Source organism: Dipodomys spectabilis, unplaced genomic scaffold (assembly GCF_019054845.1).
Source record: "Dipodomys spectabilis isolate Male_0828 unplaced genomic scaffold, ASM1905484v1 ptg000002l, whole genome shotgun sequence".
Taxonomy (NCBI): domain Eukaryota; kingdom Metazoa; phylum Chordata; class Mammalia; order Rodentia; family Heteromyidae; genus Dipodomys; species Dipodomys spectabilis.
In genome coordinates this window covers 47,029,060-47,041,607 of record NW_024870679.1, presented here as the reverse complement: position 1 = coordinate 47,041,607, position 12,548 = coordinate 47,029,060, and the positions used below count along the sequence as shown (strand labels likewise).

Genomic DNA, 12,548 nt, shown 5'->3' with positions numbered 1-12,548 from the left:
GATTGAGACAATCCTGTTCACCCTGTCTTGCTAACAAATGAAAGACAAGGTACCACATCTGGCAGGCCTGCATGTCAGAGCCTGAGCTCACCGGTGGAGGGCTATCTATCCATAATCTGCAACAGACTTTAAGGGCTGGGGGCAGGGTGGAGAGAATTGACATGGTCATTTCCTCCCTAAGCCTCGTCTCCATGTTCAATTCTGGCCCAAAAAACAATGGCTTCCAGTTCTTCTTGATCTGAATAAAACAGATTGGCTGGATGGCAAGCACACAGTATTTGGGGAGGTCAGTGAAAGCCTGGATGAGGTAGGTAATAGAGAATAGCCTTGTTCTTGCCTGGGCCCTTGGTACACAGCCCTGGGGGAGGCTGGAGAGAGCTCTGTGGCCAGGGATAGGTGGCTTCTACTCTGGCTCCAAAGAAAAAGATTATCACTGACTGTGGAGAGTACATGTGAGTTAATATACTCTGTTCCCCTCTGTGCTTGGTCCCTGATGGTCCTGGATGGAACTGAGACCTCTGGGGCACCAGCACTCAGGGCATTCTGTGCAGTAGAAGGGTAGGGTGGACTTTCTCAGGAGCAGCTTTTCTGCAGCACAGCCTGGAGCTCCTTCCTCTAGGCTTTATTCAGCACTTGTGTTGTCCTCCTCACCAGAGAGCTGTGCCCAGCCATTGGGCTGGCACACAGGACAGCCATTGGCTGTCCTATGCTACTAGTAAGGGTCTATCTTGGACCACCTGAGGCTCCTAGGTGGTTTCTCTTTTTAATATTTATTTATTTATTATTGGGGGGGGGAGTCCTGGGGCTTGATCTCAGGGACTGGCCACTGTCCCTGAGCCTCTTTTTTTTTTGGGTCCAGTTGTGGCGCCTGAACTTTGGGCCTGGGCGTTGTCCCTCAGCTCAAGGCTAGCTCAAGGCTAGCGCTCTACCACTTGAGCCACAGCGCCACTTCTGGCTTTTTCTTTTTGCTTATGTGGTGCTGAGGAATGGAACCCAGGGTCTCAGGCATGCAAGGCAAGTGCTCTACCACTGAGCCACCTTCCCAGCCCCCCTGAGCCTCTTTGTGTTCAAGGCTGGTGCCCTACCACATGAGCCACAGTACCGCTTCCAGCTGTTGCTGAGTAGTTTATTGGAGATAAGAATCTTATGGATATTCCTGCCTAGGCTGGCTTCTAACTGTGATCCTCAGATCTCAGCCACCTGGGTAGCTATGATTATGGGCTTGAGCCACTGGTGCCCAATGGTTTCTTTGATAAAATAAATCCTGGTGTTTTGTACAATGGTATCTAGTCAGGCCTTAGGTGTTCAGGGTCAGGCTCTGTGGCTCTGGAAGAGAAGATGGCCAAGATGGCAGATGAGTGCTACCATGAACAAACTTTAGAATAAACATCCTGCTGTGGTTTCAATGTGGAATGTCTCCCAGAGGCCCAAACATTAAAAATTGGATCCACAGCTTGGCACTTATAGGAGGTAGTAGAAACTTTAAGAAGTGGGCTCTAATAAGAAGTAATCTAGGGCTGGGAAGGTGGCTCAGTGTTAGAGTGCTTGCCTTACATGCTTAAGGCCCTGGGTTTGATTCCTCAGCACCACATAAGCAGAAAAAAAAAAGCCGGAAGTGGCGCTGTGGCTCAAGTGGTAGAGTGCTAGCCTTGAGCTGAAGAGCTGAGGGACAGCACCCAGGCTGAGAGTTCAGGCCCCAGGACTGAACCCCCCCTCCCAAAAAAAAGTAATCTAGTCATTAGAGGGGAATGTGGGACCCAAGCCCCTCCTCTTCCTCTCTTGGGCTTCCTGGCCACCATGAAGTGGATAGCTTCACTCTTCTTTGGACTCCCTGTCATGACTTGCTGCTTGGCCACAGGCCCAAAAGCAGTGAGAAACAGTGACCACAACTCAGACCTCTGAACGCATGAGCCAAAATTATTTATGTATATATTTTTTTACTTACTGGGGCTTGAACTTAGGACTTTGAGGTCTCACTTAGCTTTTCTGCTCAAGCCTGGCACTCTACCACTTGAGCTCCACCAGCACTTCCAACTTTTGTCTGATTAATTGGAAATAAGAATCTCTCTAATTTGTCTGCCTAGGATGGCTTTGAACCTCAATGCTCAGACCTAAACCTCCTGAATAGCAGGGATTAGAGACATGGCCCTTTACTTTTTTTTCTTTTTCTTTTTTTTTGGTCAGTCGTGGGGCTTGAACTTTGGGCCTGGGCACTGTCCCTCAGCTCTTCAGCTCAAGGCGAGTACTCTATGACTTAAGCCACAGAGCCACTTCTGGTTTTCTGAGTGATTTATTGAGATGAGAGTCTCTCGGACTTTCCTGCCCGAGCTGGCTTTGAACATTATCCTCAGATCTCAGCCTCCTGAGTAGGTAGGATTACAGGCATGAGCCACCAGCTCCTGGCCCCTTTCCTTTTTATAAATTGATTATATCAGATATTTTGTTATAGTAGCAGAATATTAACTTACCAGCCCTATGTCTTTGTGTCATGGATGGGAGACTGAAGTGTGGATATTAAAGGGAACTTGTTCAGACACTAACAAGTAAAGTCTAGCATTTGGGCTGGTGCCTTGCCAGCCTTTATTTGAAGCACTAGGCTCATGGGGAACTCACCACCTTCCAGTCTGAGCCTGTCCTCTGTGACATGGGACGCTCCCTTCCTCTGTGTTCCAGAGGGGCACTCAGGCCCAGGTGGAGGAGCTGTTGTCCTGCAGTGAGGCCCCAGCCTCACCCCTGCTTCCAGACCTGCCTCCCTGAGGCTCAGCTAAGAGAATGGTATGAACTCCAGAGAAGCTCATCCCTGGGCCTCTGGGTGGGACCATTTGCTGGGTGTGCCCCTGTGGGCAGGCCCAGGACCTGCTCTTAATGACACACTTCACAAAGTTGCACTGTCTGTTCCTGTAGGTAAATTATAGGCTTAAGGAGTCCAAATCAAATAAACACTGCAACTCCCAGTGGCTGTTCCAATGGAGCAGCACTGTTTCCTGGAACAGTGAGACAATTCTCCCCTCCCAACTCAGCCTAATTACCACCTGTTACTCCTCTGGGAGCAGGGCCTTTTCTTTGATGCACAGGCCCCTAGAAACAGGACAGGGCTTCTGGGTCCCCAGAGTGATACCAACTTTTTTTTTTTTTGGTCAGTCGTGAGGCCTGAACTCGGGGCCTGGGCGCTATCCCTCAGCTCTTCAGCTCAAGGCTAGTGCTCTACCACTTGAGCCACAGCACCACTTCCGGCTTTTTTCTATTTGTTTATGTGGTGCTGAGGAATCAAACCCAGGGCCTCATGCATGCAAGGCAAGCACTCTACCACTGAGCCACCTCCCCAGCCCATGATACCAACTTTGGTGACCCATTTGTTCTTAGTTCCCAGATACAAGCAAATTCTGACAGTCCTCACCCTCACTCTGTGTCTAACAAGAGGCTGCCTAGTCACTATGCCCTAGATTGAATAGATGACTTCTCAGTAGAGAGGGGGAGAAGCCAAGTTCATGCCACAGAGCAGCTAGTGATGGCCACCTACAGGTCTGCTGAGGATGTGGGCAGCCTCTCTGGGTACAGAGGGTAAAGTACCTAGATGGGCTACCAATGGTGGCCATGGGCAAGGAGAAGCAGAGGTGGTGCCTACTGTGTGCCTGCTACAGAAGCTGCTGCCTTTGCTTCTACCAAAGAGTTAACTGTATTAGTGCCATCCTCATTGAATCAATATGTTCCCTGCTTGGCTTCCCTGGGAGTCATGCCTCTTCTCCAGGCAACGGAAGCACAGCCTCAGGGCAAGGGAAGACATCCCTACTGGCTTCACCTTGAGCCATGACACCCAGACAGCTTGCTGTCTCAATCAAGTTAGAGGAATCCAATAGTACACCACTCTGGCAACTTGTGCTTGTCTAATTGTGCCTCAAAATGCCCAAATAGTACATGTGGGAGGGGAGGGAGCCCTTCTGCCCACACAGACCAGTAGTGAGTGGCTCAGAGTTTAGATTACCCAGCCTCAGACTGCAGGGGGCACCCTAGACCATCCAGTGTTGGCCACAGTCTAGGCCAGGGATATCCACAATCAGATCCTATTGTAGGACTTAAGTACTGACCCCAGGCAACACAGTCAGCACAACTCTGAGCTGCTCTGGATATTCAGGCTGAGGTGAGAGTGGAAGAACACAGTTGCTCTACACCCCACAGGTGCAAAAAAAGGGGTCTGGAAAAGGCAAGAAGCCTAGCATGAAGTGAGCAGGGAGAGAGAGGGCCTCTGCCTGAGCTATGACAGCATTCAAGCATTTCCTGCCTCCTGAGAGGGGCCTGTCCACTGGAAAAGGGAGGCTAGTTCAGGGCCCGCAGGTCAGCAGAATCTCTGGGACTCAGTGGCAGCCGCAGGCCTTGACCACCATGTTGCGATGCTTGCGCAGGATGACGTTGTTGCTGCTGTCATAGTAGAGCACAGAGGTGGCACTCAGCTTGGTGGGCGCACAGCACGCCTTGGGGACTGTGTCTGGCTTCATCAGGTGCACCTGGACAGGGAAGGGACACAGGCAGGGGCCATGAGCCCAGTGGTCTCCAAGGATCCTTCCAGAGTGGCCCCAGCTCTGCCTCCGTCTGTCCACCCCAGCCTGTCTCAGGTCTCAGCCCCTTGCCGCACCTCAGGTCGCTCTCCACCTGCAGCCAGGGCAGGTTTCACAGGGCAGACCTGCCTGCTGCCACCCTCAAGGTGCAGCCAGGAGGCCTGCTATGGCTGTCTACCCTACACACCTGTCTCTCATTCTTCCAGCCCTCTCCTCACTGCCCCCCACACCCCTGCTGCCCAGACAGGGACAATGCTGCTAGTCCACATACACCCTGCCCAGGCCACCCCAGCAGCAGTGCCTCCTCTGGGGGCTCCCTTCTCCATATACTTCTAGAAGTGTCCTTATTGGGTCTCTAGCCTTGTCAACCTCTAAAAAGTGCCCTCATCCACTATGGGACTCAGTTATCACTGGAGCTTCCTTGGGTCCCTTCCTCCTCCCACCCCCCTCCCTCCATCTATTAAACCCTGAGCAAGGAGGAAAGGATGCTCAGCCTCCCCCAACCCCATCTCTTAGGCCTCAGACCACTTCACATCCCCACCAATCCCTCCTTGCCTCCTGTTCTGGCCACAGCAGCCCACCTTGGCCTCTCTACCTCCTCCACCTTTCACCCCAGGAGTCTACCCTGCCACACAGGCTTCTAGAGAGGAGCTTAGCCATGACAGTGCTGTGCTAAACCCCCAACAGCTTCTCAGTAAACTGGGAATAAATCCCACCCTCCTTACAGGGAGACAGCCCTAGGGACCTGACCCTGCCTGCCCAACCTCATGTTTCTACCTTCCCCTTCCACACTACATTCCTGCCCTCCAGCCCCTGCTGGCCCAGAACCCTCCAGGATGCCCTGTCTTGGGACCTTCACACTGCTCCTTGCCCCTGCTGCTCCCACAGAGGCCACACAGCCTCCCTCTTGATCTAAGGAAAACTTCATTGCTAGCTTGCTGGGCACTCACCACAGTCTCCCCACAGGACAGCAACTGTCAGCTCATGAGTGCTCACTTTCCTGGCCACCATGTGGGCTCAGGCAGGGGAGTATGGGGTATAGTGGGGAGTTCTGGAAGGAGTAGCACACCCATCCCCAGGGGCTCCTCCACCTGGGGCATAGGGGTGGAGCTGCCCTGTGATCATCCTAGGTTCTTCTTCCAGACTTCAGCAGCTAGCATCCAGCAAGGGCACTGCCATTGTAAAAACATGTCTGGGCCAAGCACGCCTGTAATCCTAGCTACTCAGGAGGCTGAGATCTGAGGATCATGGTTCAAAGCCATTCCTGGCAGAAAAGTCCATAAGACTCTTATCTCCAATAAACCACTAGAAAAATGGAAATGGTGCTGTGGCTCAAGAGCTGAAGAGTACAAGGACAGCGCCCAGGCCCAGAGTTCAAGCTCCACAACCAACCAAAAAAAAAAAAAAAAAAATGTCCGGCACAGTGTTAGGAAGGCATGACCAGTGTGCTAGAGCATGTGCGGTATGCTCAGGTGCTCTGCAGAGCACTGTCTATTGAACATGTGACCACAGGGCTGTGCCCCTGTGGGTCTGCACCACACACATAGTAACCACAGCCCACAGGGAAATATAGTGTGCAGTGTGCAAGGGTAGATGTGCAAGTGTCTGTGTGGATGGGCAGGAGCGTCTGCAAGTAGGCAGGTGGCTACATGGCAAGTCCCTGTAGAAAAAGCACCTCCCGGCAGCTGCGCTCCCTGCCACGGTGGCAGAGAGGCCTTGTCCTCAGGCCCCAGGCCAGGGTCCCGCCCGCTGTGCTGCAGTACTGACCAGGGATTGCAGGATGGCGTGGTTGGTGGCGTTCATACACGAGTCCAGCGGGAAGGAGCACTCTCCCTCACAGTAATAGGCCGAGTAGCCCTGGGGGGCGATGACCCAGTCCTGAGAGATGGGAGAAGGTGAGTCCTGCCCACGTGGCCCCTTCACACCCCTCAGCCTAGGCCTGACAGGACACCTGGGGCTGCCCCACGCTCCCTGAGCCCCAGAGCCCCACTCTGGCCCCTCCTGGGCAGCCTCCACCCCAGGACCTGAGTCTACCCAGACACCCTCAGCAGACAGGCCTGGGCCAGAGCTGTGTCCCTGTCACACCTTGTCCCTGCTAGCCCTCCCCCTCCCTCGGAGCAAATGCTCCAGGCTCTGCCTACACTGCCTCAGTTTCCCCATGGCAGTGTTGGCAATTTAGTTGGCTGGGGCTGAGATAATCCCCATTTCCATCTATTTTTTTAATGACTTCACACAGTGAAAGCAGCCTATTCTCAGTAGAAAAGTTGGGAAACCCAGAAGGAAAAACTTCAGGAGAGAATTTAAGGTGCCTACACTTCCACTCGCTCCCCAGGGCCTGCAGGTGGGGACTGTCCCAGGGAGAAGGGGAGGCAGAAATTACCAGCCAGCCGAGGTCCTGGAAGCTGACGTACAGCTCGTGCCGACGGCAGACCTGCCGGCCGTGGGAGCCGTGGCGGTCATCTGTGGGGACAGACGGTACAGGTCCACTCTGGAGCTCTGCTCTGTGCAGATGCCATGGCGTGGGGCACATTTGTTCAGTAAAGGAGCAGGAGGACACTACAACACTGGTCGTCACAACTCTCATCCCTGGATCCCTGCCTGGGCTGTGACCCAGCTGAACAGCCTCCATGACCCCAGTTGCTACGGGTGCCCTGTGTTCAGTGCCTGTCCCTTGTCTTGCAGATGATGAGCCTCCAGCCCTCCAATAGACATACACCCAGCAGCACACTCAGCCATCCTATGGCTTCTCTCCTTTTCCTCTGGACCCGCTCCTGTCTCCAGCCACCCGCCTGCCAGGCCCCTCTGTCTAGACCAGCAGCAGGGCTCCTCCCTGGGAAGAAGGCTCCAGCCCAGCCCCAGCCCCTGCCCTCACCAAAGATCCCTGGGAGTTTGTTGGGGTGTGGCAGCTCATTGGACTTTTTGGGTTGCCTCCTCTTCAGGGGTCTTGCCGCCCTCGGGGCACGGGCAGGGCTTGAAGTGGCCCTGAAGAAGGTGACCATGAACGGTTGTCTGGAGCGTGGAGCCCGTTGCCCCAGCAGACCTGCCAGGCCAGGATCCACACTGTGCCCTGAGACAGAGAGGAGAGAGGGTCACTCGTGGATGGTGGACCTGCCAGGGATCGAGCAGAGGCCTCTGCTCCTCAGCAGGAGCTGGGGGCTGGGGGCTTGAGGGGACTTGCTAAGCCTCAATTTCCTTATTTGGAGCCAGGATTCCCAAGTCCAGCTGGCAGCCCCCTGGCAGCAGTCTGAGGAGGTGGCAGAACAGAGGCCTCAGGGAACGCAGCCATCACTGTTAGGGACATGGACACTTGTAAAGCATTTGACAGGCTTCAAAGTTGGTTCCTCTGTTATCTGGGTTGGTCCTTGGGGCAACCACACTGGAGTCCCCCAGTGATGAACAGAGTCCATTGTAGTGATGCTCAGAAGCAGGACTGCTCCTCACATGGAGGACCTGAGGTTCCTCCCTCTGTCCATACTTTCTGGGGCTGTAACTGTGATTTATGACACTGACAGCTCAGGGCAGCCTCTTCTAGGACATACCCAGGACTTGCTCTTACCAGCATGGCCCATGGCAGGGAATTCCCTAGGCTATAGGGTAGACTTCAGAACAAAATTAGGTCTGGGTCAGTCTACATCAGTGTATTCCTGAGCCAAAAGGCTGCAGGGGGAGAGGATCTGGGCCTAAACTCTAGGAAGAGTGAAAGGAGATTTCAGCTGAGCGCCCAGTGGCTCACGCCTGTAATCCTAGCTACTCAGGAGATCTGAGGATGCTGATTCAAAGCCAGCTCAGGAAGGAAAGTCTATGAGACTCTTAGCTCCAATTAACCACCAGAAAACTGGAAGCGGCAGTGTGGCTCAAGTGGTAGAGTGCTAGCCTTGAGCTGAAGTGCTCAGGGACAGTGCCCAAGCCCAGAGTTCAAACTCTACAACTGACAAAAAAAAAAAAAAGAAAGAAAGAAAGAAAGAAAGATTTCATGGGTAGGAATGTGGCTTAGTTGTAGAGTGCTTACCTAGCATGCATGAAGCCCTAAGCTCTATTCCTCAGTACCACATAAACAGAAAAATCTAGAAGTGGCGCTGTGGTTTAAGTGTAGAGTGCTAGCCTTGAGCAAAAGAAGCTCAGGGACAGGCCCTGAGTTCAAGCCCCAGAACTGGCAAAAAATGATTTCATCCCACAGCCACTTAAGACTGGGAAGCCCACTGAAAGTGTCCCTGGCATGCAAGTTTTCCACTGTCAAAACCATGCCCATACTGGTACCTTGCAAGTGATGCTTTTTTTTTTTTTTTACAGCAGAGGTAACCACTGTGAAGGAACTTTTGTTGTTGTTGGTGGTGGTGGTGGTCATGGGTCTTGAACTCAAGGCATGGGTGCTATCTTTGAGCTTTTTTGCCCAAGGCTAGTTCTCTACCACCTTTATCCACAGCTCCAATACTGCAATACTGCTTTTTTTTTTTTTTTTTTTTTAATTGGAGATAGTCTCATGGCCTTTCCTGCCTGGACTAGCTTTCAACTGTGATGCTCAGATCTCAGTCTCTTAAGTAGCTAGGATGACAGGCATGACCCACCAGTACCTGGCAGTGAAGAAACTTTTGAGAAGCAGAGTATGATGGTGCAGACTTGTAATCCCAGACATGAGGATGGCAGAGATCTACAGGATTGCATGTCAAACATCAAGACCTCAATGCAATCAGCAAGCCAGGTATCATCATGCTTGGTACATGACTGTGAATGTTTGTTATCTCAGCTACAAAGGAGACATAAGCATAAAGTTGAGGTCTGAGGCCAGCTCTGGGCAAAAATAATGTGAGACCATATCTGATAAAGAGCACTGGCCTAGCAAGTGAGAGGCCCTGAGTTCAATCCTCCCTCTGCCTCTACAAAGAAAAGAAAAAACTTTCATCCATAAAGTACCTTCCCAAGTCCTATGTATTCATTTTTACTTTTCTGAGATTATTTCATTGTGTTGGTTTAAGTTTCACACAGTTGTGAGCAAAGAAGTCTATAATTCTTTTTAGCTTTTTTTACTTTTAAAGTTATTATAAAGGTGATATACATAGGGGTTACAGTTTTATAAGTCAGATAATATGTATTTTTCATTCTGATTTTATTTTTATTTTTATTTTATTTTATTATTTTTTGGGGGGGGTCCAGTTGTGGGACCTGAACTCTGGGCCTGGGCGCTGTCCCTCGGCTCTTCAGCTCAAGGCTAGCGCTCTACCACTTGAGCCACAGCGCCACTTCTGGCTTTTTTTCTTTTTGCTTATGTGGTGCTGAGGAATCGAACCCAGGGCCTCAGACATGCAAGGCAAGCACTCTACCACTGAGCCATCTTCCCAGCTTATTTTTATTTTTTGTAGTCATGGGGCTTGAACTCTGGGCTTGGGCTCTGACCCTCAGCTCTTCAGCTCAAGGTGAGCACTCTACCACTGGGAGCCACAGCGCCAATTCGGGTTTTCTGGTGGTTTATTGGAGATAAGAGTCTCATGGATTTTCCTGCCCAGGCTGAACCGTGATCCTCAGACCTCAGCCTCCTGAGCAGCTTGTATTACAGGTGTGAGCCACCAGCACCTGGCTTGATATTCTTTTATATGATCAGAGGCACACAGACATTGCACCTTTGTGCTCCTCCTCTAAGAGTACCCTCCTTTGGTCTCACTTGTGTATGACTGCCTAGAACCCTGTATAATTTATCATATCTGATATTTTAGATATTTAGATGAGAGAAACATGCATCTTTTGTCTATCTGAGCTGGGCTTACCTTGCTTAACATGATTTGTTCTAGGTCCATACATTTTCCTGCAAATGACATAATATTATTCTTTCTAATGGCTATGTAAAATTTCATTGTGTATTGGTACCATATTTTTTGATCCACCGATCTATTGTAGGGCAGCTGGGCTGTTTCCATAACTTGGCTATTATAAATAGTTCTTTTTAATTTCTTTTCTTTTTTTTTCTTTCTTTCTTTTTTTTGTTTTTGTCGTGGGACCTTAACTCTGGGCCTGGGCACTGTCCCTCAGCTCTTCAGCTGTAGACTAGCACTCTAGAGCCTCAGCCCCACTTCAGGCTTTTTCTGCTTATGTGGTGCTGAGGAATCGAACCCAGGGCCTCATGCATGCAAGGCAAGCACTCTACCACTGAGCAACCTTACCAGCCCCTAGTTCTTTTTAATTTCTTTTTTTTTTTTTTTTTGGCGGTTGTGGGGCTTGAACTCTGGGCCTGGGCGCTTGTCCCTCAGCTCTTCAGCTCAAGGCAAGCGCTCTACCACTTGAGCTACAGCACCACTTCCGGTTTTCTAGTGGTTTATTGGAGATAGGAGTCTCACGGTCTCTCCTGCCTGGGCTGGCTTTGAACCGCGATCTTCAGATCTCAGACTCCTGAGTAGCTAGGATTACAGGCATGAGCCATCGGCGCCCAGCTTTCTTTTTAATTTCTAACAACCTTTTAAACTGTTTTTAATAGTCTCCAGAACAAACATTTAAAATGCATAAGGTTGCTGGTGGCTCACACCTGTAATTCTAATTCTTTTTTTTTTTTTGGGTCCGGTCGTGGGGCCTGAACTCTGGGCCTGAGCGCTGTCCTTCAGCTCTTCAGCTCAAGGCTAACACTCTACCACTTGAGCCACAGCGCCACTTCCGGCTTTTTTCTTTTTGCTTATGTGGTGCTGAGGAATCGAACCCAGGGCCTCATGCATGCAAGGCAAGCACTCTACTACTGAGCCACCTTCCCAGCCCCTGTAATTCTAATTCTTAATTTAGGAGGCTAAAATCTGAGGATCTCAGTTTGAAGCTAACCTAGGCAGACAAATTGGAGAGACTTTTTGCTGCCAAAAAGCCAGAAATAAGGCTGGGCACTGGTGGCTCACACCTGTAATCCTAGCTACTCAGGAGACTGAGATCTGAGGATCATAGTTCAAAGCCAGCCTGGGCAGGAAAAGTCCGTGAAACTCATATCTCCAATAAACCACCAGAAAACCAGAAGTGGCGCTGTGGCTCAAGTGGTAGAGAGCTGGCCTTGAGCTGAAGTGCTAAGGGATTGTGCCCAGGCCCAGAGTTCAAGCCCCATGACCAACCAAAAAAAAAAAAAAAAAAAAAGCCAGAAATAGAGCTCTTGTCAAGTGATAGAACACCAGCTTTAAGTGAAAAAGCTAAGCAAGCCAGAGGGGCTCTGAGTTCAAGTTCAAGTACCAAAAATACTTTTTCTGGTACATAAAACCATGAAAGGGGGGCTGGGAAGGTGGCTCAGTGGTAAAGCTCTTGCCTTGCATGCAAGAGGCCCTGGGTTTGATTCCTCAGCACCACATAATCAGAAAAAAAAGTTGGAAGTGGTGCTATGGCTCAAGTGGTAGTGTGCTAGCCTTGAGCTGAAGAGCTGAGGGACAGCGCCCAGGCCCAGAGTTCAGGCTCCACGACCAGATCCCCCAAAAAAACCAAAAAACAAAAAAACATGAAAGGGCTGGGAATGTGGCTTAGCGGTAGAATGCTTCCCTAGCATGCATGAAGCCCTGAGTTCAATTCCTGAGTACCACATAAACAGAAAAAGCCAAAAGTGACACTGTGGCTCAAGTGGTAGAGTGCTAGCCTTGAGGAAAAGAAGTTCAGAGACAGTGCCCAGATCCCTGAGTTCAAGCCCCAGAACTGGCAAAACCAAACAAAAACCACTTTAAGCTGATATTCCTCATTTACTTAGATGTTATTGTTAGGCATCAGGTTGTTTCCTGTTTCATTATAGAGATGAAGACAAATATCCTAGTGCCTGCCTCTTGTGCCATAACTCCACTTCTGGCTTTTGGGTGGTTAATTGGAGGATAAAAGTCTCATGGACCTTTCTGCTCTGGCTGGCTTCAAACCATGATTCTCAGATCTCAGCCTTATGAATAGCTAGGATTACAGGTGTCAGCCACCAGTACCCAGTAATACTACTCATTTCTTTTAGTACTGAGAATGGAACCCATGCACTCATTTATATTTTTTTGTTGGTGTGTGGCTTGAACT

General features: G+C 50.5%; 1 protein-coding gene across 1 annotated transcript in view; it reads right to left on the bottom strand.

Annotated features, from left to right (window-relative positions):
• Positions 1-4,314: 4,314 nt before the first annotated feature.
• Bmp8a (bone morphogenetic protein 8a) overlaps positions 4,315-12,548 on the bottom strand; it is a 28,069-nt gene continuing 19,835 nt past the window's right edge. The window contains exons 4-7 of the mRNA XM_042680956.1: positions 7,426-7,620; positions 6,934-7,013; positions 6,321-6,431; positions 4,315-4,502 (exon numbers count right to left, since the gene is read on the bottom strand). Of these exons, the coding sequence (XP_042536890.1) occupies positions 4,353-4,502; positions 6,321-6,431; positions 6,934-7,013; positions 7,426-7,620 (536 nt within the window). The 3' untranslated portion in view covers positions 4,315-4,352. The remainder of the gene's footprint in view (positions 4,503-6,320; positions 6,432-6,933; positions 7,014-7,425; positions 7,621-12,548) is intronic.